The sequence below is a fragment of the Gorilla gorilla genome, chromosome 3, assembly GCF_029281585.2.
Source record: "Gorilla gorilla gorilla isolate KB3781 chromosome 3, NHGRI_mGorGor1-v2.1_pri, whole genome shotgun sequence".
Lineage (NCBI taxonomy): Eukaryota > Metazoa > Chordata > Mammalia > Primates > Hominidae > Gorilla > Gorilla gorilla.
The window spans coordinates 132,498,514-132,526,015 of NC_073227.2; the positions used below are offsets into that span (position 1 = coordinate 132,498,514).

At 39.4% G+C, this 27,502-nt stretch overlaps 1 protein-coding gene across 1 annotated transcript in view; it reads left to right on the forward strand.

The window, feature by feature from the left end:
- The first annotated feature begins 23,934 nt into the window (after positions 1–23,934).
- Positions 23,935–27,502, forward strand: part of FAM241A (family with sequence similarity 241 member A) — a 43,288-nt gene continuing 39,720 nt past the window's right edge. The window contains exon 1 of the mRNA XM_004040286.5: positions 23,935–24,268. Within this exon, the coding sequence (XP_004040334.1) occupies positions 24,116–24,268 (153 nt within the window). The 5' untranslated portion in view covers positions 23,935–24,115. The remainder of the gene's footprint in view (positions 24,269–27,502) is intronic.

The window sequence follows — 27,502 nt, forward strand, 5'->3', positions numbered from 1 at the left end:
ATTGAGTGTTCTGTCCAAAATCAGGCTTGGAATTCAACTTTCTAAAGTCCAGGAGAGGATTCAGTTAATTTCTACATCTGGTAGAACAATCTTTAATAGCCTTAATTGGATAAACATCTTGGAAAAGTTTATATTTGTTCCTGGGGGTGATGTTTTTCTTTTTCTTTTTTTTTTGTAAAGACAGGGTCTTGCTATGTTACTCAGACCAGTCTTGAACTCCTGGGCTCAGGCCATCCTCTCACTTCAGTCTCTCAAAGTTCTAAGTTTACAGACATGAGCCCCAACCATGCTCAGCCTGGATGTGATGTTTTTAGGCAGAATATTGACATATAAATACATTCTGAATGAAGAATCCAAAAGGCATTATTAGGTGGGGAAAGTAAAGAGACTAAGGATATTCTCTCTTGAGAAGAAAATTCTTAGGAGAGAGCAGACAGCTGTCTCAAATATCTAAATGTCTGGACTGTATAAAAGAAACTGGATTTAGGCCAGGTGCGGTGGCTCACGCCTGTAATCCCAACACTTTGGGAGGCCAAGGCGGGTGGATCACCTGAGGTCAGAAGTTCAAGACCAGCCTGGCCAACACGGTGAAACCCCATCTCTACTAAAAATACAAAAATTAGCGGGGTGTAGTGGCAGGCACTTATAATCCCTGAGGCAGGAGAATCGCTTGAACCCGGGAGGCGGAGGTTGCAGTGAGCCAAGATTGTGCCATTGACCTCCAGCTTGGGTAACAAAGGGAGACTTTCTCCAAAAAAAAAAGAAAGAAAGAAACTAGATTTATTTCATGCTCCTCATGAGGAGGATTGGGAGCAAGGATCAAAAGCAGCAGTCAACTCAATTTGGATTAAATGTATAATAAATAAGATTTTTCTTCCTTCTTCTTTTTTTTTGTTTTGTTTTGGTTTTTTTCAGACAGATTCTTGCTCTCTTGCCCAGGCTGGAGTGCAGTGGCATGATCATGGTCCGCAGCAGCCTCAACCTCCTGAGCTCAAGCAGCCTTCCCACCTCAACTTCCTTAATAGCTGGGTCCACAGGTACACACCACCATGCCCAGCTAATTTATTTATTTATATTTATTTTTATTTTTTGTAGAGATGGAGTCTTGCTGTGTTGCCCAGGCTGGTCTTGAACTCCTGTGCTCAAGGGATCCTCCCACCTCAGCTTCCCAAAGTGCTGGGATTACAAGCAAGAGCCACTGTGCCTGGCCTTGAGATTTTTCAATAATTTGAATTGTTCCCAAATATAACAGATTGATTTGTGAGGTGGTGAACTCACATCTGTAAAAAATGTCAAGCAGCATTTAGATGCCAACCTATCAGGGATGCTAGAGATACACACTCCCAACTGGAAGTGGCTTTTAAGATCCCAGATATTTTTAAAATTCTAGAATGTGTCTCAAATGAAATGCAATTTGTAAAATCCTAACTGGCGCTTCTCAAACTTTAGTGTGCATAAAATCACCTAGAAAACTGGTTAAAACACACATTCAGGGCCCCACCCCTCAGATATTCTGATTCATTAAGTCTGAGGTGAGCCCCAAAATTTGCTTTTCTAATAAGCTCGCAAATGATGCTGATTCTGTTGGTCCAGGAACCATGCTTTGAATAGCCCTGCAAATCGTAATTTTTTATTCGATATTTGTAAAGAGATGAAAGAAAATTAAAAGACTTGGCAAGCAAAAAGAAATGAAAAGTAATGTGTACTCGGTGTTCATATAGGAAATAAAAAACAGTGTAATGACTACTTCGAAGGAAAAAAATTCTTCCAAAACGTAGGCCACATCTACCCAACAGTATGCAAACATTTGGAGAGGAAATTAATTGGTACATATGGCTGTAGGTGTTCATTTCTAACTAAACTAAACAGTCCATCAAAGCCTTTCTTTCAGACATTTAATTAAGTAATTCTGAGGAGATTATGTCATTTAAATATTTCTTGTTTGGGGGTCAGGGATCCACTTAGGTTCAGGTATCTCTTCTGCTCATCTCTAAATCCTTGTTTAGCAACTCCACCCAGACCATTAACAAAATCCAGGGTAAGCTTGTCAGTTAGGAGTAAAGGAGAGCTGTTTGGGACAAATAGTATAATTCAGTTTGTAAATGTCTTTACCCTTGAAGTGGAGAGCTGGGCAATCATCTTAAAACGATAAGCTCCCTAATGGCAAGTTCAAAGGAAATCTTTATCCATCCTTCAAGGCTCATCTTAAATTGCACTCCCTCATTCTTTCCTGATTCCATCAATAGACTGTAAGCGCCAAATCCTTATCTCACTGGCAGATCTCTTAAGATATAACCTACTAATTCCGAACTGTAATGTTATTTGTTGTATTAGTGTGGATCCAATCACACAGTAGGTTACATAGAAGAAGTATAATATAAAGAATTATTAAACTCTGATAAATGAATATACAGAAAAAAAGGACAGTAAAAGAAAACTATAAGGTACCCTAGGGCTGAATAAGAGTATCAAGGAAGAACAAAGTTGTAAGGGGGCCCCCTCCCCAGACCTGGGGTTCAGACCTCATTGGAGAAGGTATAGTTTAGCCTGATAACCGAAACAGAAAAGTTCACTGGTTTGCATTAGGCCGAGCTGGTCTGGGGTCACTAGGAGAGCAGGAAGCATCCCTCCAGAGTGCGGCCAGAGCTCAGCAGATCAGAAGCCAGATGCACGGTTATGCATAGGTGGTGGGAATCCAGGGAGCAGGCAAGCCACAGAGCCCAAATAAAGAGTAATGTCTCAGGGGGAAAACTCTCAGGCTGTTGACAATCCACATGCAGGCTTGCACAGGGAATTGGTACATTCATGTGGTCAGGAAGACTTTGGGACACCAGTTTCCATGCCAAGGGGTCCATGGGAAGCTTATTGCCAGGATAGGCTGAAACTACAAGGTTACCTAGTGACTGCATATTCTAGGAATGTGGCCAAAACAGAGTTCCACCAAATGTCTTCAAACCCACTCCACCAACTTGCCATGCAGCAGCCAGAAACAGCAGGAGACATCTTTCCAACAGCCTCTACTAAGAAAACTTAGCATTATGCTCACTGTAAGGGGTAGACACTTAAAAGAATTCTGCCTATTAACAAAGGACATATATTGTGGAGTGAATCTGGAGCTGAGAGGCAATAAACTGATGGTTGACATACATGTGTTATTACAAGATTTGTTGATTCTTTTAGGATTAAAGACTGGATTTCATCTCTGTAGTCTCTGTGGTACCTAGGTCTTATTATAACAAACTATTCCTCAGTAAATATTGAGAACTCCTGGCTTTTTTTTTCGGAAATTGATAAGCTGATCCTAAAATTTATATGGAAATGTAATGGACCCAACATAGCCAAAGCAACATTTGAAAAAACAAAGTTTGAGGACTTGCATTTTCTGATATCAAAACTTACTACAAAGCTACATTAATCAAGACAATATGGGACTGGCATAAGGGTAGAAATATAGATAAGTAGAAAAGAACTGAGATCCCAGGAATAAATCATTAAATTTATGGTTAATTGATTTTTTAACATAGGTGCCAAGACAGTTCAATGGAGGAGGAATATATTTTCAACAAATAATGCCAGAACAACTCTCTACTCATGTGCAAGAGAATGAATTTGAACCCCTATATCATACCATATACAAAAATTCAGTCTAAGTGGATCATATATCTAAATGGAAGAGTGAAAACTATAAAACTCTTAGAAGAAGAGATTGGAGTAAATCTTTATGACTTTACATTAGGCAGTGGTACCTTAGCTATAACATCAAAATTGAAAATCTTTGTGCCTTAAAGGACATCATCAAGAATATAAAATGACAGCTCACAAATGGGAGAAAATATTTATATATCTGATAAGGGATTTATATCCAGTGCTTCTACAAACCAATAGTTTAAAAATAAAATTACCCAATTTTTAAAATAAGCAAAGGATTTGAATTGATATTCTCCAAAGAAGATATATAAATTATCAATAAGCACATAAAAAGAGGCTCCAAATCATTAGTCATCAGGGAAATGTATGTCAAAACCTCAGTGACCTACCACTTCATACCTATCAGGATGGCTATAATAATAAAAAAAACACACTAACAATTTTTGGAGGAAAATGTGGAAAAGTGGAACCCTCATGCATTGCTGGTGGGAATGTAAAATAGTAAAGTCACTTTGCAAAACAGCCTCGTAGTTTCTCAAAATGTTGACCATAGCATTACCATATGACCCACAAACTCTACCCTTAGGCAGATACACCAAGAGAATCAGAAAGCTTATGTTGACATAAAAATTTATACATGACTATTTATAGCAGTATTAGTCACAATAGACAAAAAGTGAAAACCACTCAAATGTCCATTAACTGATGAATGGCCAAACAAACTCTTGTGTATCCATACACTGGAATACTTTTTTATATGACCATTAAAATAAATTAAGTACAGATACATAGTACGACATGGATAAATCTTGAAAACATTATTGTAAGTGAAAGAAGCCACACACAAAAGGCTACATATTGTATAATTCCATCTATATCAAATGTTCAAAATAGGCAAATCCATAAAAACAGAGCAGAATAGTGGTTGCCAGGGACTGGGGAAAAGGGGGAAAATGATGAATGACTGCCGGTGGATATGGGGTTTTGAGAGAGAGAGATAAAAATATTCTGGAAATAGAAGTAGCCAAGCATGGGGGCTCACATCTGTAATCCCAACCCTTTGGGAGGGTGAGGCAGGTGCATCACTTGAGTACAGGAGTTCGAGACCAGCTTGTGCAACATGGCAAAACCCCCATCTCTACAAAAAGTCAAAAAATTAGCTGGGCATGGTGTCATGCACCTATAGTCCTAGCTACCAAGAAGGCTGAGATGGAAGGATCATTTGAACCCAGGAGGTTGAGGCTGCAGCAAGATGTGATCACACCACTGTACTATGCCTGGACAACAAAGTGAGACCTTGTCTCAAAAAAAAAAAAAAAAGAGGTAATGAATGATATCTGAACAATATAGTGCACATACTAAAAATTATTGAACTGTGCACTCTACAAGGGCATTTTACAGTATGTACTCAGTTCTGAATTATATCTGAACTAAACTGTTAGTTAAAACATTGAGAACTAAGATTTTGATATTTGCTTCCATTTTCTTCTTCCCTTCCCAAGTATGTAGTCACATCCAGAGAACCTGTATAGAAAAGAATAAAACCTTCTTTTCTTGGAACAATTAGAACAAATAGAAAATTGGAATGTAATAATCATTGATGTCAAGTTTCATATATCCTTATAAAAATACCTAATTATAATTTTTGGTTGTCATGAATTTTGAAAACTCATTAAAATAAGTGACACACATGCTATGGCACTAAATAACCAACGGAGTAGAAGACTTGACCAAGCCACCTCATCTCTCCCTGGGCTTTCAAGTCCTCAACTATGAAATAGGAAAGTTAGGAGAGATGGCCTTCAGTATCTGTATGCTTCTGTTATTTGTTCTAGAAAATTAGCTTTAAAATCAAAATTTCAAAGACCTTCAATGTTTACAAATTAAATACATAGTAATAAGAATTATTTTCTGCCAGAGACAGTTCTTATTAACTGTGGGTGCAACTGTATATTCTGCTTTTCTTTTTCTCTTGATAGAGCTCATGTCTTTTTATCACTAGGTTAAAATATATAATTCTGTGTGTGTAGAAAATATCATTATATTTGAATTTTTACATGTTCTTTGAAGGAATTCTTTACCCACTTAACAATTTAGGCCTTCTAATTCTATACATACTTGTACATACTTTGATTACAGAGATTTCATTTTTCTCCACGTAAAGTTAAAATACAGGCAGCTAAAAAAAGCCTGTGCTATTTCTGCCAGCCCTCTCCTGGGACTCTGCTCCCTAGTTAGGCAGTTATTTAAAATTGAGCGATTATACCGTCTTTTTCTGATAGTTACAATTTTTAAAACTTAACTTTTCTTTAAAAAAAAAAAAACAGAATAAAGCAAACTGCATTCATCTGGTCAGTGTGCTCCCTGGAAACCCAGCAGATACTTTTATGTCTATATTTGGATTTAAGTGTATATTTAGACTCTTTATCCCAGAGAGCTCAGTGATTTGCACTCTGAAAGCATGTGCTCTTCTGTTAGTCATTTTAAGAAACTTTTTTTTTTGCCTTCCCACTTAAAAAAAAAAGGATGAAGGGCAAAGAAAAAAAGGAAACGAAAAGAAAAGAAAGAAAGAATTTGATTAAAGTAGAAAGAAAGAATTTGATTAAAGCAGGAAGAAAGAATAACAAGAAAAAACTATGGCAAGTCAAGTTCCTCAAGTCTGTTCTATCCATTCATCTGCTCTCTACAAGAGGAGATCCTGTTGTTCACGGCCTGTTCACGAAAGCCCACCCTGCTTCTCCTCTGTGTGCCCACGGCAAGTTACTTAATTCTTACTTTTATTCTGCTGTGCATTATATTAGTTACTTAAATGTCTGTGTCCCTGACTAGAACTGGATTTCCTTGAGTACTGAGTCAGATTGCCACTGAGTCACACTGAATACAAATCTAGTCATTTCTCAACTTAAAACTCTCGATAGTCTCCTAAAATGCGGAGGGATGTATACTCCTTGAACAGTCCCTTGTACAATGATTTCATAAAGTGGGATCTCAATACGATGTGTTGAATTAAATTTGCTTGTGAGATTATTCAGTGTAAACCATATGAAATGTTCATTTCCTCAGGTCAAAAACTGGCAAGAATTCTATTACTCTGGCATAAAGGAATTTCAGACACCCACTGTTTGGTGTTGCCTTCCTCCTTCCTTGTAAATGAGCTCTCTTATCATGCACCTCACATTCAAGGGATTTTGTCAACATTTCATATGGCTCATTGTAATAATTTTCACTGAAGAGTTTTAAATTTATAGAGGTATATTAATTGTAAAAGGACTATTTGAAATTAATTTCTTTCTGTCTCTTACAGATTTGATAATAAGGAGCACAACAGGGGCCAGAAATTTGTTTATAGAACATAAAGGGAGCAATCGTTTTTAGTCTTTTAGGGTGAATCTGACAGAAAACATTGACACACTTCCCAGAAAAATGCTCACATGTACACTCTCACCATTTTGCATATAATTCTAGCAGATTAGTAGATCCTTTCATCTCCTCCAATCAATTAATAACTTCTCTTGTAGAAGACTATATTCAGAAGATGAAAGAAGTGTTGAGCAATGGTTCAGTAATTCCAGCTGAACTTCAGTTTTAGAACAAGAAAAAAAGTAGTCTCTTTTTGGATCGACCCAGTCCACAATTCACCAGATGGTTGCCACTCTTTGCCTATATAAACACAGTTAAACAGGAAGTGCACATAATATATTATCCAAATTGAGACACTATTGAGGGTGAAAGAGGCACTGACAATAATTACAGCAAGACAACAAAACTATGATCCATATAACTATGATCTATAGTCTAGATGACTGTCCCATTTTTCTGCTTTCCTTAAGGGGCTAATACCCATTATCATAATTAGCCCATAAAAAGCAATGATCAAATTCATGGCTTTTTCTTCATTTTGTACTTCAACTTGGAGTAAGTCAGTTGAACTCTACAGGGCTCAGCCTCCTACCAATAAATGCACAGGTGGAATACCTGTGCTCGTAAGGTTTTTTTCAAGCTCCACCATCCTATACATTCAATTTGAAAATGAAGATTTTTTATCAGAAATCTGCTAACTAAAAAGGTTTCTAGGCCCCCTGCTTAGAAAAAAAGACCTTCAAAATCATAGTGTTTTTGTAAAAAGCAAATAAACTTAATTGATTAAAAGTCCCTAATAGTTTATAATCAAGCTTATAATCTACAATATAGTCTGTAACTTTGAAGTGTAAATGTAACTATGTTAATTAATCAGATTATGTATTTTTTCATGTAATTACCACAATAAGGTAGATACCTTAGTCTCATTCTACAGACAAGAAAAACAAACTTAGAAACTTGACTGAGGTTACACTGATGATAAATGACAAAATCAAAGTTAAAACCCCATCTGACTGCAGAGCTTGGACACTTCACTGCTGAACTTAAAGCTCATGAATTTACCAAGTACCATCCCTGCTTTAAACTTAGCTATCAGTCTACTATAGCCCCAACATATTCAAAAATACCATATTTCCTAGACATTATAAAAGCTATCTCTTGCACAATCACTTAATTGCCTATCACAGTAAGTGATAATGGTCACACTCTGGGTTTAAATAGAGCAGAAAAGTGTATTCAATATTTGTTAGTACATATTAAAAATACCAAGTCGGCTGAGACCAATTATCTAAGGAACAGTTCATAATGAACCACCCTCAAATATGAAACAGCTCTAATTGTGAGAGCTATGACTCCACCTGAAATAATTTTTTAAATGACAACCCCAAAACTATACTCTGCATTTTTACATGTGATACTTAAAAAATCAGTTGCTATCAAGACTTTTTAAATCTTAAAATATAATTTTAAGTATGTATATATAAAACGTATATGTAAAACTGTCAATTGCTCTCAGCATTGAGAAGATACATTAGCACAACATATGGCTACCACTACTGCTACTTTAAAAGACACTACCTTATGTTATATAAATACTACCTTGGAGACAGTCATAGGCCTTTATGGATTTTTAAACCTAACTAATGATAGGTTTAAATGTTTTAACCTTGAAACCTAGTATTTTAAGTTAGCACACAAGATTATAATGCAGATTTTCCTTGAGATATATGGCAAAGTTAAGCAAAACTTGGAAAAGGATATTTCATTAAATAACCAAAGTGAACCACTTCACCAACTTAAATAATAATTACTGAAGACTGTTCCGTTATATATGTTCAGGCCTACACAGCGACAGGTTAACAAACAATCCTAGGGTTTCTACCTGAAATTGCCCTCCTGTCCTTACATGAAGCAGCTAATTTTCTGGGACAAGGCAGAATGAAGATGTTCTTTCGGAATATAAATCATTGAAGACCATAAAGATGTTCCATTAACTTATTTTGACATTTTCTCAACTCCAAAACATGTATTCTTTTTGTAAATGCTGTATCGTTTCAATTAAATTTTAAGCACCTGTGACCAAGGAGAATCTAAACAAATATGCTTTGCTAGCTAGCAAAAAAAAGCAAAAATAATAATAGTGGAAGATGGAAATGTTAAATTAGTCAATATTTTTGGTGATCTGAAAACTATACGCCTTAGGAAATTATCTAGAAAATAACATGTATTTTGTCGCTTTCATCTAGAATGTAACTTCACATCACATAAATCATAATACTAATGAAAATTATAACAAATTCATTTTCCTCCCCCACAATAAAAGTAGTATAAACTTCCACTGAGAGATCATTGGATTTAAATCAAATTGCATAATCAAAATTAAAAACAATAAACACTTGCACAAAATGTGCCTCATGGAAAACCGAAACTGGAGATAAATTGTCTTGTAAAATGCATTAAAATACAAGTCCAAAACCACAGGCAATCTTTAACACAAGCCTGAAATCCTATTAAATCAAAGGCAAAACTTGAAGGTCATTTTAGCACCACCATTCAAAAACTTAAACCGGCTGGGTACAGGAAAAACAGAGGGAGGTTTCTTCAAAACCACCTACACAGTGGCTGTTTTCCTGCTCACAGGTCTGTCAGTGGAGACCAGCTTCCTACTCAAGCACAAGGAGCACACAGTGCATATGGAAAACCGTGGAGTCAGCCAAATTCCCACCCACACCAGCTCCTCTCCTCAGCTGGGCCCTTATAAGCCACAGAAACTGATCAACTCAATGTGATGGAAAGAAGAAACCCAGGACACACTTCTTTTGTAAATGGAAATATTTAGGTACATTGCAGAGACTCAAACAACCCACAGAGGGGTTGAATGAAGTATCATGAGTTTTAGAAAGCAAAGACTGAAAAGGTACATTTCATTACAAAAGAGACTTGAGGAATAAAGCAATAGAGCTCCCTTAACTATAAACGGAGAAAGGAGCAAAAGATATTGAGAAGTGGTCACACCAAGGAAACTAATATAAGAAATAAAATCCATTTCAGAGGAGCTAGGAAAGGAAGAAAAATAAATAACTGAGTGATATAAAAAAAACTGGCTCTCCAAAACCATTAATAAACGAATTACTATAGAGTGCAGAGTTTTCTGGAGAGCTAGGAGTTTATCCTTTAACTCATATTTAAAACACATTTAAAACAAATTTAACCAAATTTAATCTAATGCAGATCTTTCTAAAATCAATTACACATCATTGCTTTGACTTCTTAAATGTGATTTTTTTTTTTTGAAACAGTCTGTTTCTGTTACCTAGGCTGGAGTGCAGTGGCACAATTTCAGCTCATTGCAGCCCCCATCTCCTGGGTTCAAGCAATTCTCCTGCCTCAGCCTCCTGAGTAGCTGGGATTATAGGCGTGTGCCACCATGCCCAGCTAATTTTTGTATTTTTAGTAGAGACAGGGTTTTGCCATGTTGGCCAGTCTGGTCTCGAACTCCTGACCTCAGGTGATCCACCCACCTCAGCCTCCCAATGTGCTGGGATTACAGGCATGAGCCACTGTGCCCAGCCAAATGTGATTATTCTTAAAGGTTCATGAAAGGAAGCACTGTGCAATGATTTACAAACTCTGGCCTGAGCACAGGTGCTTGGCTGACCCATAAGAATCACCTGGGAAACTTCATAAAAATACAAAGAAAAGATTCTGACTTACTACAACAGGAATGAAGCCCAGAAATCTGTGCTTTTTAAAACCTTCCCAGGTAATTCTGATTCGTGGCTAGTTTCAGGAACGGGGAGCATAAGGGGAAGAACACTTGTCTGACTATTAGTATTTAGGCAGTGTTACTTCGATAGCTATGAATGCATTTGACACACATTTATTGAGCACCTAATATATCCTAATATTGAGCACTGTCTTAGTTCATTCAGGCTGCTATAACGAATACCATAGACTAGATGGCTTATAGACAACAGGCATTTATTTCTCATAGTTCTGGAGGCTGGGAAGTCTAAGATCAAGGGACTGGCACATTCAGTGTCTGGTTGGGCCTGCTTCTTGGTTCATAGGCAGTCATCTTCTCATTGTGTCCTCATGGGGTGGAAGGGGCAAAGGAGTTCTCTGGTCTCTCTTTTATAAGGTCACAGATCCCACTTATGAGAACTCTGCACCCATGAACTAATCACCTCCCAAAGTCCCCACCTCCAAATACCATCACACTGGGGATTAGGTGTCAACATTTGAATTTTGGGAGTACACAAACATTCAGTCTATAGCAAGCACCTAAGATAGGCTTTGGCATACAAAGATAATAAAATATGGTCTGCCAAAGAGTCTACATTCAAATAATGGGGCCAAATACATTAAAATACAATGAGGTAAAAATATAATAGGATGTAATGAAAATCTATCCTGGAGAGTGAAAGAGCTCCTAACTTAGCCTCGGTTTCCTGGAGGAGATATCTGAGGTGAGTCCCAAAGTTTGAGATATTAGTCAAGTGAATTTGAAGAGAGAATGAGGAGGAAGAAGGGGCAATGTTCTGAGTCCCCCTACATTATACATATAATATCAGTAGTTGATGGTATAAAGTGGGAAATGAATAGGTAAGAGTTTGAAGTTTAGTTTGCAGGCAGTGGACGGCTATTGTAGTATACAGTCAATGAGATCAGATTTACATTTCAGTCAGATGACTTTGGCCAGATAAGTGGAATATAGATTTAAGAAGATAAGAAATGGAAATAGAAAAAAGAAAGAAATGGAAGGAGAAGAATGAGTTAGGAACCCATGGAACAATTTCAGGCAAGAGTTATTGAAGGTCTGATAAAAAGCAGTGAAAACTGAGATGGAAAGGGGAAGATAAATTTGAGAAAAATGGAGGCAAAAAGACAAAGTGATTGATTCGAAGAGGAAAGGACGTGGAAGGGGTAGAAAAGGTGAGGGAGAGAGAAATAAAGGAGTCAAGGATGACACCCTCAGACCATGTTAGGCAAGTCATTTACTATTTCTAAGTGTCATTAATAAAATGTGTACCCTAGATGACCTCCAACATACTTTAATTCTAAATGTCTATGCATCATTATTATATTGATTATTATATTATTCATTTGCGTCTTCAAAATCTTTTAGAGCTTGCCCTTACACTAAGGGGCTCCTGGATATTTGAAATTCAGGTATCTGCTTTCTCGAGTATTGTTATGTTCTCTCTTGATATGATGTGTAAATGGAACTTGTCAGCAGTAACAGTAGCTGCTGACAGCATACCTGCCTATAGCAGTCTTCTATTCTAAATGTGCTATTTCTGTACATTGCAGGTGTGGAAGGAAGTTAGAGAACTGAGTAATCTCCCTCTCTTCTGAGCTATATGCTCCTTAATTTGTAACTCCCTCTGAGACTTTCTTTATTCTACATTGTTTTACTCTTAGTTGTGTACATGCTTTATATGTCCTATTTGGGCTTAAGCCCCTGAGAACAAGAAGGGTTTCTTAATGTTCTTTGTGCCACTTCATATAAATTGTCCGCTACAGTGCCTTGCATACAGAACTTAAACAATGCATAGGTGTCTCTTTTGCACCAAGATTGTTAGAATTGTTAATAGATTATGAATAAACTGACTGGGTGAGGACCCAAAAAGCATTTTTTTTTTCAGAGTAGATAAACTACAATGCTCAAGGCAGTTCAAAAGTCATTCAGAAAGCCTTTTGCTTAGTTTCTTGGTCTTAACTGTGTTCTAGATAGATAAAGTTACTAAGAGACAGAGATATGGAACAGCAAAATATTAAAGGAGGAAAAACTTAAGATGACTCAAGTACAATTTGAGAAAAAGGCAACTATCATGGAAAGTAAATATAAGAAGTCATCTAGTTTTTAATTAAATGGATTTTGATAAATCTGTGTAAGAGTCAAATGTGTACATTGTCAGAGAGCTAAAAACTATAACATCCTTTAGGTAATCTTATAAGTGTAATTGGAAAACACATGTCTAGCAGTTTGTATCAACTCTTTAAGTTTATTATCTTACCTGACAAACCACACAGATAAGAAAGTTAAAGCTAAACAGTGTGTTGCTCATTCCAAAATTGTGCCATTAGAGACATCCCTAAGGATTTGACCTTTGTTCAACTGTCATTAAGATTATGAAGGCTATACCTCTTACATATGTTTCAATAGAATCATTTTTATAGCACATTGCTTTTTATATCTGTAAAATTTATGACGAAATTTGGTTGGACGCAGTGGTTCATGCCTGTAATTCTAGCATTTTGGGAGACTGAGGTGGCCAGATTGCTTGGACTTAGGAGTTTGAGACCAGCTTGGGCAACATGGCAAAGCCCCATCTCTACAAAAAATACAAAAAATTAGCCAGGTGTGGTAGTGCATGTCTGTTGTCCCAGTTTCTCTGGAGGCTGTGGCGGGAGGACGGCTTGAGCCCAGGAGGCAGAGGTTGCAGTAAGCTGAGATCATGCCACTGCACACCACCCTGGGTAACAGAGCCAAACCCTGTGACCTGCCCCCCACAGAAAAAAAGCTTATGACAAAATTTAATTAAATAGTTACATTGTCACTATTCAGAAAAAGAAGGCAACGAGGCCAAAACTGAGCAATTTACCAGCTTCCTGTAATGGCTCAGAATAATTATTCTCCAGCTCCTGAACACCATAGTACACATTTTATTTGGGAGTGTCAATGATGTGGAAAGGTCCAAGTTTGACAAAATTTCAGAAATTAAGAATTAAGGACTGTCTATAATTTAAGTATTTAAGAAGACAAGAAATCATTCACTTTTGATTTTGTTTTTCAGTTTCTAATGGGTTGCAGAAGCAGGCGGGAGCTGATTACTATTCACAGATGGCCTAAAGTTTATGTCTCCAGTGTCCTCAGGTTTCCCCATTCCCTACCTAAGTTCTGTCCTTCATGAGGTCTGAAAAAGGGCTGAGAAATCACAGGCTAATACCATATTGCTCTTTCTCTATATTGATCAAAGTTTGGCAAACATCTTTTTGCACTTAGTTTACTTAAGACAATATTAGACTTTTCCCAAGATATTTTCAATTAGAAATTAAGCAGAGCAGGAGTCTTCAAAATAAGCATAGAAATGGGATGAGTTTTACAGGGTAAGGACTTTCGATCCAAACCTAATTAAAATTTAGTTATAGGTGAATCAGCTCTCACATTGATTATGTTCCAACTACATACTGGGCACTTTGTAAAACACAGGGATAGTAGTAGATCTCCCATCCAGAAACCTGTAGTCTAATTGGAGAGAGAAGCACATAAACAAAGGAGCTGCTATGATGTGGTAAATGCTAGGACAGACGTATGCACATATTATTGAACCTTCCTTCTTTGTCTTTTACACCTAGACCAGAATTGGCAAATGCATGTGTCTTAGTCCATTTGTGCTGCTACAACAAAATATCTGAGACTGGGTAATTCATAAATAATAGAAATTTATATCTCACCGTTCTTGAGGTGAGAAAGTCTGCTATTGTTTGGATGTTTGTCCCTTCCGAATCTCATGTTGAAATGTAATCCCCAATGTTGGAGGTGGGTCCTGGGGGGAGGTGATTGGATCATAGGGGTGGATTCCTCATGAATGGCTTAGCACCATCGCTGTGGTGACGAGTGAGTTCTCACTCGGTTCACATGATATCTGGTTGCTTAATAGAATCTGGGACCTCCGCCTTTTCTCTTTTGCCTCTGCTTTCACTATCTGATGTGCCTGCTCCCCCTTTGCCTTCCACCATGATGATGAGGCCCCCACCCAGAGCAAATGCCAGTGCCATGCTTCCTGTACAGCCCACAGAACCAATTAAATCTCTTTCTTTAGAAATTACCTGGCCTCAGGTATTTCTTTATAGAGGTGCAAAAATGGACCAACAAAAATCCAAGATCAAGGAATTGGCAAATTCGTTGTCTTGTGAGGATGCAGTCTCTGCTTCCAAGGTAGCACCTTTAACACTGTGTCCTCATTTGGCAGAAGGAAGAAGGGCAAAGGGGGATGAACACTATGTCCTCACATGGTGGAAGAGCAGAAGAGAAGAAATCCACTCCCTCAAGCCCTTTTATAAGAGCCTAATCTCATCCACAAGAGCTCTGCCCTCATGACTTAATCACTTCCTAAAGGCCCTACCTCTTAACACTATCACATTGGCCAAAAGTTTCACGAATTTTAGAGGACACATTCAGACCACAGCAACATGACACTGTGCCATCACTCATATCTCCTATTCCATAGCAGTCATTCTTTCCCAATAAATTTTCACAAGCCTTCTTGTGAAAATACAGTGTGCCACGCAGTTGCTACCAGTAACTGGAACATGAGATGAAACCCATCTGCCTCTCCATATCTAGGCTTACATCTGCTAGTACCGTATTGGCAGATACTATTTGGGATCTGATTTCTTGCCCAGCTGGAGATACATACAGAATTCTTTAATTTCTGTTTCAGCTTTTTGCATTCCCTTTTAAGTCAACCACTAAGTTATTTACCATGTGAGGAAACCCAAGATCCAAGCTCATTTGCAGAGCATAGATAACAGATTTCCCATATGCAATGAAAAAGCTAAGCATACCTCATGCTATCAGCTCCACTCACGTAATATTAATGCTAACTAATATGTTTTGAGTATAAACTTAGATGCCAATAATACCCGTTATTTTACAAATAAAAAAACTGAGGATTAGAAAGAGCCAGGATTGGAATCTAGCGGCAGAGTCAAGTCTCAAGTTTTAGAATTGTTAACTGCTAGAGTGTTCCACCTTACTTCTCCAGATCCTGGAGAAGTGCAGCATTCCTTCCAGAATTTCTTGATTCTCTTCATATATACCATTTTAAAAAACTCATTGAAGGCCAGGTGTGGTGGCTCACGCCTAAAATTTCAGCACTTTGGGAGGCTAAGGCAGGCAGATAGCTTGAGCTCAGGAGTTGGAGACCAGCCTGGATGACATAGTGAGACTCCATCTCCATCGAAAGTACCAACAATTAGCTGGGCATGATGGCACCTGCCTATAGTCCCAAGTACTCGAGAAGCTGAGGCATGAGAATTGCTTGAGCCTGGGAGGCAGAGGTTGCAGTGAGCTGAGATTGCACCGCTGCACTCCAGCCTGAGTGACAGAGTGAGACCCTCTTTCAACTTAAAAACAACTCAGTGAGAGTAATAGGCTTAGCCAGGAAAATACATACAGGAAAGCAAATTTAGAAAAAATATTAACAACTGGATATTCCAGGTGAACACCCTGTGAATGTTCACTGTACTATTGCAACCTTTCTTAAGGTGTGAATTTTTTCAGAATAAAAATGTGGAGGCAAAAATGTAATAGACCTAATTTTCACTGAGTAAAGAGGGTTTTTCTCATTGCAGAGTGTTAAAATAATAGATACCTTGGAATTATAATAGGACAACTTATATGTATATCAAAACATTTTAAAGATCTTTGGGGAGGTGTTGGCAAAAATAACCTTAGATAATTTAATTATGATGATTAAGACACAGCATAAGAAAAATTCCTTCTATCCTTTCACCTTTGAGAATCAGTATCTCCAATCACAACAACTTGACTGATTGGAATAAATGAAAAGAACAGCAGCCAAGGCACTCAGGTTAGATCTAGAAGAAAAGTCAGATAGAAATCATAGAATTTTTTTTTTTTTTTTTTTTTTTTTTGAGATGGAGTCTCGCTCTGTCGCCCAGCCTGGAGTGCCACGGTGCGATCTCGGCTCACTGCAAGCTCCGCCTCCCGGGTTCACGCCATTCTCCTGCCTCAGCCTCCCGAGTAGCTGGGACTACAGGCGTGCATCACCACACCCGGCTAATTTTTTTGCATTTTTAGTAGAGACGGGGTTTCACTGTGCTAGCCAGGATGGTCTTGATCTCCTGACCTCATGATCCACCCGCCTCGGCCTCCCAAAGTGCTGGGATTACAGGTGTGAGCCACCGCGCCAGGCTGAAATCATAGAATTTTAAAGGAGAGAGAGATTTTTCAAATTGTCTGGTTCAGCCTGCTCATTTTACTCACTATGAAATTCAATAGCAGAAATTTTAAATAAACTGCACAAATTTCTGCAGCCTGAGAGTGGCAGAACTAGCCATTTCTCCTGTATCCCAGTTTAGAGTTTATATCATTCTGCTTCCTTTAGTAAGTGATGAAGAGCTAACTCAACATGGCTTATGGAAAAAAACTGGGGACAACATTATGGTGATAGATTTATGGGTTAACATAACTGAGAAAAGCATACAGGTGTAGCTCTAATATTTGGAGTAGCTAGCTAAAAATATTCATCTCTCAATCATGTATTCTGCTGGGCTGACTTCATTCTTATGCCCTATATGGTTGTCCTCCTGCAGTTCCAAGCTCATACCATCACAGGCCAATCCTGTAGACAATACTTTTCTTATAATACAAACAAAAGTCCCCAAATTGAGTTTTATTGGCCCTGATTGGCCTGACTTGTGCCTATTCTTGAACCAATCACAGTGGCCATGGGAGGTGGGGAGAGTAAAATGCATTTAATTCACTTAGTAAAAGCCATATTCTCCATTCCAATCACAGACTGGGAGTGGGAGACTGGTCAGTAAGAAAAGCTGGGGTATTGTTAACAAAGGAGTAGGTACACCTTACTGCTCATCTGTGAGTAATAAATGTGCTTTGCCTAAAAGAAAAAAGTAGGTACAGATAACAATAGCAAAACCCAACATTTATCCATAAATAACAGTAAAAAGAATAAAGTCTAAGAGAAGACAAAATCACTTTTAAAAAAAGTTTGAGGCCAGGCACGGTGGCTCACACCTGTAATCCCAGCACTTTGGGAGGCTGAGGCAGGCGGATCACGAGGTCAGGAGTTCAATACCAGCCTGGCCAACACAGTGAAACCCCATCTCGACTAAAAATACAAAAATTAGCTGGGGGTGGTGGTGGGCGCCTGTAGTCTCAGCTACTCGGGAGGCTGAGGCAAGAGAATCGCTTGAACTACGGAGGCGGAGATTGCAGTAAGCCGAGATGGTACCACTGCACTCTAGCCTGAGCAACACAACTAGACTCCGTCTCTAAAAAAAAAAAAAAATTGAAAGGACTGTCACCAAAAAAAAATAATAATAATTAATTTGTTCTTTTGTACTTCAGAAATGAATTAGGACCAAGAGGCAGAGGAGATAAGGATACAGATTCAAGTCAGGAGATGCAATAAACTTTCTAACAATTAGTATTAGTTATTTGGTAATTGAATAGGCAGTATCATGAAGTAATGAGTTCCCCATAGTTGGAGGCCTTCAAGCAGAAGAAGGGTGACCATCTACCAGCAATGTTATAGAAGGGATCCTACATTGGGTGATAGCTTGCTCTAAACCGCCTCTGAGATTCCTTCCAACTCTAAGATTCTAAATTATTGAGAACAGCATGAATAAAAGATCCAAACTCATTCAAGAACTAAATAATTCAACAAGAGGTAATACAACTTTCATCTATGAAGTTGAATCAACCAGACTTTGGGTGCCAGCAATCCCATTTTACAAGAAAAACAGATATAGATCTTTTTAAATGATTTATTTTTAAATTACAACATTAAAATTAATTTTACAAGGAAACACATCCCCCAGAGTCACATTGTCCAAAAAGCCATTTTAAAATTTTATCTTCCAAATTTGATCTTTTTGTTCACATAATTTCACCTCTGTGAGACTTATTTCCTAAGCTGAGAAGCTAAGTCCTGAATTACTCTTTTTACCTGCCTAGCTCCTGGGGTACAGGATAACTGAGTGACTCTGTTACTACCAATTTTCACTTTTTCACTTAACATTATATTTAAATGTTTATCACATTGATATAAAATCTTTACCATTTTAAGGCTTTACATATTTGTGTTGGTATACCACAGTTTACTTAGGCATTTTCTTACAGGAAGACATTTAGGCTACTTTCAGCTTTTCACTATAATTCTGCCTTGAACATCTTTATGCAAACAACATTTTCCCCTTTTTGTTTTTTAATTTTTACTTTTATTTTAAATAATAATTGTACACATTTACAAGGTCCAATGTGATGTTTTGATATATGTGTACATTGTGGAAAGATTATATCTAGATAATTAAGTTACCCATCAGCTCACATATCTTTTTTTTATGGTAAGAACATTTAAAATCTACCCTTTTAGCAGTTTTGAAATATGCATTATTATTAACTATGGTCACTATGCTGTGCAATAGATCTCAAAAAGTTACTCTTCCTGTCTAACTGAAACTTTGTACCCTCGGGACAACATCTCTCTGTCCCCCACCCCACCCCTTTTTTAATTCTTTCCCAGGACTGGAGTTAGTAGGCCAAAGGGTACGGATATCTCTGTGGTTCTGAGTATGTACTGCCAAAAGAATGCTATCAGTTTTCAGAGCTACTAGCAATGCCTGAGTTTAACCATTTCTCTAAAATATTGTTCACATTAGGTTTTATTCGACATTTTAAAAATTACTAACAGATATTAAATAGTGCTTAATAATTGTCTATATTTCCACTTTTTTCTCTAGCAATGAGTTTAAATAGCCTTCTCAATACTTTTTTTTTTTTAATAAAACAACTGTTAATCTACCTTCCTACTGTAAGGAGAGAACTCAGCAGTGCATCTGAATGCAACAAAATCACACTAGAGAACGTTAATAGAGCAGAGAGGATAAAAATTAATTCCAACCCAGGCATAGTTGCTCACACCTGTAATCCAGCACTTTGGGAGGCTGAGGCGGGCGGATCACCTGAGGTCAGGAGTTTGAGACCAGCGTGGCCAGCATGGTGAAACCCCGTCTCTACTAAAAATACAAAAATTAGCTGGTGTGGTGGCACACGCCTGTAATCCCAGCTACTCGGAGGTCTGAGGCAGGAGAATCGGTTGAACCCGGAGGTGGAGTTTGCAGTGATCCGAGATTACACTACTGCACTCCAGCCTGAGTGGCAGAGCAAGACTCTGTCTCAAAAAATAAAACAAAAATTAATTCCAACAGAAAGAGCAAATTTCTCCTTCTCCCAATCAGAATGGACTCTCTGGGAAGGCAAGAGAGCATTAATAGAGCATTGTTTAAGCTGATACAGCTTCCTTAAACTGAAAGAACACTAAAGGAAGTGAGGCCTCTCCAAGTTTCCTTTCCTTGAAATTTACATCAATTGTGCAAGAACCATAGTTTCCTGGAATTTTGGTTCAGATTCCAAACATCTCAAAAATAATTCCCTGTGCCCTGCTAAATAGAAAGGAAGCAGATGAAAATCATATGAGAAAAATTAAAGCATATAGGAAGCTTAGAATAACATTATAGTGTGTCAAAAATCAAACCAACAAATGAAGTTTGGGGTAGTTTCCACAAATAACTGCATTTGTTTTTCTAAGATTATATTACCAATTGAGTCCAGAACTCTCTGATTTGCTCGTTTCTCCCTCTGGAAAGATGCACAAATGAAATAAGAATAGAAGAACATTAAAAATAATAAAGGCATGAAAGTGAAGGATTAAAAGTCCTTGTTCCCATAGCAACTGCACCAGCCACATTTGCACTAGACAGGCCATTCCTTAGACGTGCATCTGTTTCTTGCACTTATTTATTTCTGGGAAAGCACAAAACACACTAATAAAATCACAACAAAACTCCATATGATTTGACTTTGGGAGGCCAAGGTAGGTGGATCATCTGAGCGCAGGAGTTCGAGACCAGCCTGGCCAACATGGCAAAATCCCATCTTTACAAAGATACAAAAATTAGCCTGGCATGGTGGCACACACCTGCAGTCTCAGCTACTTAGAGAGCTGAGGCAGGGCAGGAGGATCGCCTGAGCCTGGGAGGTGGAGGTTGCAGTAAGCTGTGATCGTGCTACTGCACTGCAGCCTGGGTGGAAGAGCGACACTCTGCCAAAACACACACACACACACACACACACACACACACACACACACACACACACAAACAAAAAAAAACCACTACATATGATTTGAGACCAACATGTTATAGTTGCCTAGGTAATAACAATCTTATATTTCCCATGGGAAACTGGCAGTGCTAGCTTTATGTGTATATTTTTCACATTGTGCAGCAGAGTGAAAACAGCCCTCTCCTCCCATAAGATTAGGATGTAATCTGTTTAATGTCTTTTGTGTAAAATGCTAGATTTATTTAAAGAGGTGGTTCTCCAGATCTCCAGGAAAAACCAGACTCTATGAACAAAAGAATAACAGCTTAAAGAAAAACTCACTCACTAAATTAAGGGTAAATGATATTAGGAAAAAAAAAAAAAAAGGTTCTGCCCTCAGTCCTAGGTGGAGATCCAAGGATTCTGGCTACTCTTTGGTAAAAGTTCTTGGCTTCTGCCAAGAAAATAACACAAGAATTGGATTAAAATGAAGCTTCATGAGAATAGGGACCTAGACCTGGGCCAAACGCCTAGTAGTGTTCAATAAGAGGATAGGGACCTAGACCTGGGCCTAAAGCCTAGTAGCGTTCAATAAATACCTGCTAAAGAACTGAATTAATACACTTCTCAAAGACTCAAGAAGCCGGAATCTACAAAAGACCAGACAGTATACTCTAAAGGAATTTTGTAAGACTTGTCCCCTAAGCTGAACAAAGCTAACCTCTGTATTGTACCTGCCCAGCTATATAAATACTCTGTGCCTTCTGAGTCCTTTTTCATATAAGGAATTTCTGCTCACTTTAGCCTGATTGAAGAGTGCATAGTTGTTTGACTTATCAAGTTGCCAATCAAACGCCGTGAAGGAGAACTTCAAAATGTGCCTTAGTTCATGGGGATGGCAGTAAAGAGCTGATGTTCTCTGGGTTGCTGTATATAATTCCAAAGTTTTATCCAAAAAAGTTGATTTTTATTTTTTTATTTTTTTGAGACGGAGTCTTGCTCTGTCACCAGGCTGGAGTGTAGTGGCGTGATCTTGGCTCACTGCAACCTCCGCCTCCCGGGTTCAACTGATTCTCCTGCCTCAGCCTCCCTAGTAGCTGGGACTACAGGCATGTGCCACCACACCCAGCTAATTTTTGTATTTGTAGTAGAGATGCGGTTTCACCATGTTGGCCAGGATGGTCTCCATCTCTTGACCTTGTGATTCGCCTGCCTCGGCCTCCCAAAGTGCTGGGATTACAGGCGTGAGCCACCACGCCCAGCCAAAAAAAAAAAAGTTGGTTTTTATAAGAAACACTACTAATAGCCAAACCAAAATTCCAAGAATGAAAATGTTGCCTTCAGGGGAAAAAAAATGAGGCCCATCAGAGAGGCTACTGGGTTCCCATGGTGACATTTGTTTCTGATTGTAAGTATATAATATTAAATACTCTTTTCTGGGGTTTTAAAGACTTTTAAGAAAGGGAATGAACCAGATTCATTTTCTTTCTAATTTTTGATATCCAACAGCATATTTTCTGGCCCCTAGAGAGATTGTTTGTGGGGGAGAGACAATCAGAGAGGGCATGTGTGAGAAACCATGTGTGAGAAATGGTGTGTGCGAGAGGTTGTATATGTGTGAGAGAGACTGTATGTATGTGAAATCATGTGTGTATGAGAGAGATTGTGTGTATGAGAGATTGTGGGTGTGTGAGAAAGACTGAGAATCTCCTGACTACAAAAAACAGGAAACGGTTCTTTAAAATAAGCCTATGAGATTCTGCCTATTTTAATTCCTTCTCTGGGCCTGAAAACATTTTAATAGAAGATCCCAAATAACTCTTACTCTTCTCCATGTGTACACGTTTACTTTCCATATTTACTTTTCTGTATTTTACCTGTACAACAACCCATCATTTTCTCAATGTACAGATAAGGCATACACAGAAAAAAATGTGATATTTTATTTAAACCCCCTTCCATTTTCCTTGAATAAAATGGATGGAGTAGTACAAAAAATAATTATCAATTGGATATATTCCCCTCACCACCCACTGAGAAAGACATATTCTTACCCAGTTACAGAAAGATACATCATTTGATACACCATCAAACGACCCAAGGCTCCAACAAACAACACACACTAGGAAGCACTCAACAGAAAGGGACAAATACACAGACCTTCAGTGAGACACTAGGAAAGGAGGCTAAAGGAACAAGAGGGACAGTGAAATGTGTGTTCCTTGAAAAGGATGGGCAGATACTCAGGCAAGAACAGGGGGACCCTGCTGGAGAGTGTAACTGGGTGCATGTGTGTGTTTCTCTCTCACATACAAACCCACACACACTCATCTCTTATACAAATGCGCTCTCTCTTAAATATATCCACTGGCTCTCTCACACAAGTAGTTTCTCTTTCACACTTGATCTCTCTCAGTTTCTGTTGTTCCCTCATACAATCTCTCTCACACACAGTCTCTTGCATACACATACAATCTCTCTCTCTCTCTCTGAAACGGGGTCTGGTTCTGTCGCCCAGGCTGGAGTGCAGTGGTGTGATCTCTGCTCACTGCAGCCTCGACTTCCCGGGCTGAGGCGATCCTCCCACCTCAGCCTCCTGAGTAGCTGGGACCACACTGCCGCCACCACGCCCGGTTAATTGTATTTTTAGTAGAGATGGGGTTGCCCAGGCTGGTCTCCAACTCCTGGGCTCAAGCAATCTGCCCGCCTCGGCCTCCCAAAGTGCATACAATCTCTTATACGCAGTTTCTTTTATATAGAATGTCTCTCACACACACACACAAATCACGCTCAGCGTCTCTCTCACACTCTCTAACGGTCTCTTACACACACACAATGTCCCTCATACATACACACAGCCTCTCTCATCGTGTACAATCTCCCTCATGCAGTGTATGTCCATAGTTTTTCACACAACACCCTTCTTCTCTCAGTCTGTCGGCCTCTCTCTCAATCTCACACCCCCCCACCCACACACCGTTGGCCCCGCCCCCTGTCTTGGCCCCTCCCCTGTATGGCTCCGCCCCGACGGCCGGGGGTTGGGCGAGCCAGTGACAGGAGGGGCCGGGCTGGTACTTCAGGCGCCCAGGCCGGCGGGGCGCGCTCCGGCGGCTCCTGTCAGCGGCGGGTGCGGCGGATCCCAGGGCAGCCTTCGGGCGGCGGAGCTGCCTGGTGCGTCGCGGCGTGGTCCTCCGGCGGCTGTCCGGGGCGGCAGGAGTTAGCTGCGGGATGTGCTCAGCCGGGGAGCTGCTGCGGGGCGGCGACGGCGGGGAACGCGACGAGGACGGGGACGCGCTGGCGGAGCGGGAGGCGGCAGGGACCGAGCGGGATCCCGGGGCGAGCCCGCGGCGGCGCGGACAGCGGCCGAAGGAGAGCGAGCAGGTGAGCGCGGGGAGGGGCGGCGGCGAAGCGGCCGGGTCGGGGGCCGCGAGCCCCGCCCGGCGGTGGAGGGAAGGGGCCCGGTCCGCGGGCCGCGCCGCAGCTCTGCCCCGCGTGGGCACTGGCTCCGCGGTGCTCTGGGAAGTCGCCGCCGGGAGCGGTTAGACGGCGCTCCCGGGAGGAGCGGCGGGGTCGCGCGAGTGCAGACGCCAGCGCCGGCCCCGGGGTCGCGTGTCTGGCGGGGTCAGCGTGGCTCGTCCCCTGGCGTCCGGCAGAGGATTCTCAGGCTGGCGCCCAGGGCTCGGAGGAAATGCCCTCCATAGCGGTGATTTATTTAAAAGCCTCACTTGTAAACACTTCTTTTTCAACTTCGAGTCCATGCCCTGCGCCAGGTTTAGGAGACGGCGGCTCCCCTCCCGCCCTCCATCTTGCGTTTCCGAGCCCACACCTAGCGTGTCTGGAAGGTGTGGGTGGATTCCGTCCACGGGCAGCGCTGAAAGCATGAGTAGGAGCGGGTGTTACAATGGATGTCTTGACAGGGACTCTCCCAGAGCACGTTCTTCATAAATACAGATGAGATCAAAGCTTCAGTTAAAAAGTGGAGAGGCAAGAATATTGCTTTCGGTTAGTGTTATACTAAAGAGAAAGAAGTATAAGAGGCCAGCCATAGTAAGGGAAAAGAGAAGTTGCGTAATTTTTTAAACTCGCTGAGTTTATCTCATTTAAATAAAGTGTGATAATGGGCATTATAACATCAAATATCTTAAAGATTAGGCAAAAGGTTTAATTTTAAAAATTGAATTGTATGTTGGATGAATTTTCTACAGCAAATACAGTATTTAGACTTTCCAAATACCTGAGGTAAGCCGCTCTTTAGACTCACATTAAGGAGCAGGAATTCAAATGATTATTGGCCTTTATTACAGCCTGTACTGTTAGGACAATTAATACCTGTCTCTCCTCATCTTTCTTCATCTGTCCTTTCTGTCACATTTCACAAATTCCAGTATCATCACTAAATGCATTAATAGATGTATACCTTATATTGTTTCAATAGGTTACTTAGGAAACAGAGTAATACTGTGTGGCACACAAAATATGCCTTAGCGTTAGGTTTGATCACCACGTGGAGTGTAATTTTTCGTCTGTGACAATATAAGAGAAAGTGACTCAAGCAAATAATTTGGTAGCTTGTTCTTCGGATTCCCTTCCTAGTGGTTTTTCCCGTTAACTGTACTCATTTGCTCAAGGGCTTGATTTCCTCTAACTTAAATTGCTTAACTGGAAAAGTGAAGAAGACAGCACAAGAATTCCTTTGGGGGTGGGGAGGGGGTGCATTTGAGCAGGGCTTTCCAAAGTAAATTTTCAAATAATTGTAAGGGAGCATATAAAAATACTTCATTTAAGCTTCTGTGTACTTCATTAGTATGATTATGTAGACATCACTAATAGTTGTGGTCTTTCCAAAATTGCTTATGGTACAAAGTAAAAGGATAAAACAAAAAATGAAAAGTACATCTTAGAAAACATATCACTTTGCATACCTGCCTCCTTCCTTGAATGTCATGAAAGTTCATTCTCCTGTACTCCTTTGAAGTGTTATTTTTATCATTCTGTTTTTGCCTCAAGATTTATTAATGTATTCTAAGCCCCCATACACAATAATTGAAAATCACACCGGAGATAGGCATTTCCTACTCCATTAGCACCAAAGAAGAATTAGTCAAGAAGCCAAAAATAAGCAAAAAATTCGTGCAACCCAACCCATTGGTGTAAAAAGCAAGCTTTTCTGATAAAACGTTTCTTGGTAATGTTATCACAAAGCCTTGTTTTCTAGTTTTTTTCAAGTTCTGTAAATGAAATTATGCATTGCCATGTAATGATGGTAGAAATAGTATTACATGTGTAAAGATATTTGAGGAAGAAATGAAATGAACAACTATGGAACATATCCCAAGGACTCATTTTATTTAGTTTTTATTTAGGGAGATGATTTTTGTTTGTCCTGTTGGTTGGTTTAAGGATACAAGGACTCCAGATTACAAATGGAATATTTTTGAAAGATTGGTTTCGAAGTTAATGATTTAGAACTTAAGGTGAACTTTTCCATGAAAACAATGATATAAACAAAAACAGAACCAAAACTAATTGGCTGGAAATGAGACAGAGGCCATCTTCCTGCCGTCTTTTCTACTTGGCACGCTCACTTCGTGTTCCAGAGTCATGGATAGCCTCATGGGTATTGCGAGGAAATTAGAGGCAGGAGCTAGCAGAGGCGCTCCTTTTAACCCAGAAAAGAGCTATGGTTGTATGCTCTTGAACACCATAGCTCCAGAGGCACCTGACTTGTGCTCCTCTAGCTCTTTCAATGATTTTGTCAACACCTAATTTTCTGTATTAAGTCCCTTTCTATTTCTATTCCCCTCACAGAGTTTGCCCTTTCCTAATAATTTGATGGAGGTTTCTTTATTGGGCTATTTCTCAAGCTAAATCCTCGTCCACATACATCCCTTCCTTCACTGATTTTTCTTTCCACTTCTGTCTGAAAGGTTCATTCCTTTTCCTCAACCTGGAAAGCTCTTTCATCAGCTTATTATTACAATACCAGAACAAAATGTATCTTTGTTACTTATTTCATATATATATGAAATATATATATAAAACACCTAGTATTAACATAGGTGTTTGATTACTAGTTAAGATATTGTCTGCATCATTTTTAACAATTTGTCTTCAGATACTACTCCATTTGAGCAAAAAATGAAGGTTCTTCTGTCATTCTGGCCTGAGTCTTTCCAGGTAGGGCGATTGACAAAGGATGCCTGGTTAAAATCAAGTCACTTAAGAAAGGAGGCCTTGGGAGAATGAATCAAGTCCTGTAGATGAAGAAATTGTGCCAGGTTTGAAATAGGTTCAGGTGTCTAAAGAGAGATAAGCAAGGGAAAGAAGCAATTTCAGGGAATGTCCAAGAAACTGAAGGGACAGGACCCAGCTATTCCATATATGTGTTGGTAATTGTGTGTATGAGAGATGATCCAAGTATGTTCATGAGGGTGAATGCCAGGAGGCTTTATGTAAGAGTTTCTGTGCCCTGATGCATAGCTGGAAGGCTAAACATCTCTAGTCCATTATTATATGCCTTAAATGTCAATAGCATCTGCTTAGATGTGGCACAATGTACAGGTCACTCACAATCTGAAATAACCTAACATGACCCTCTTACCTAGAGAATAGGGA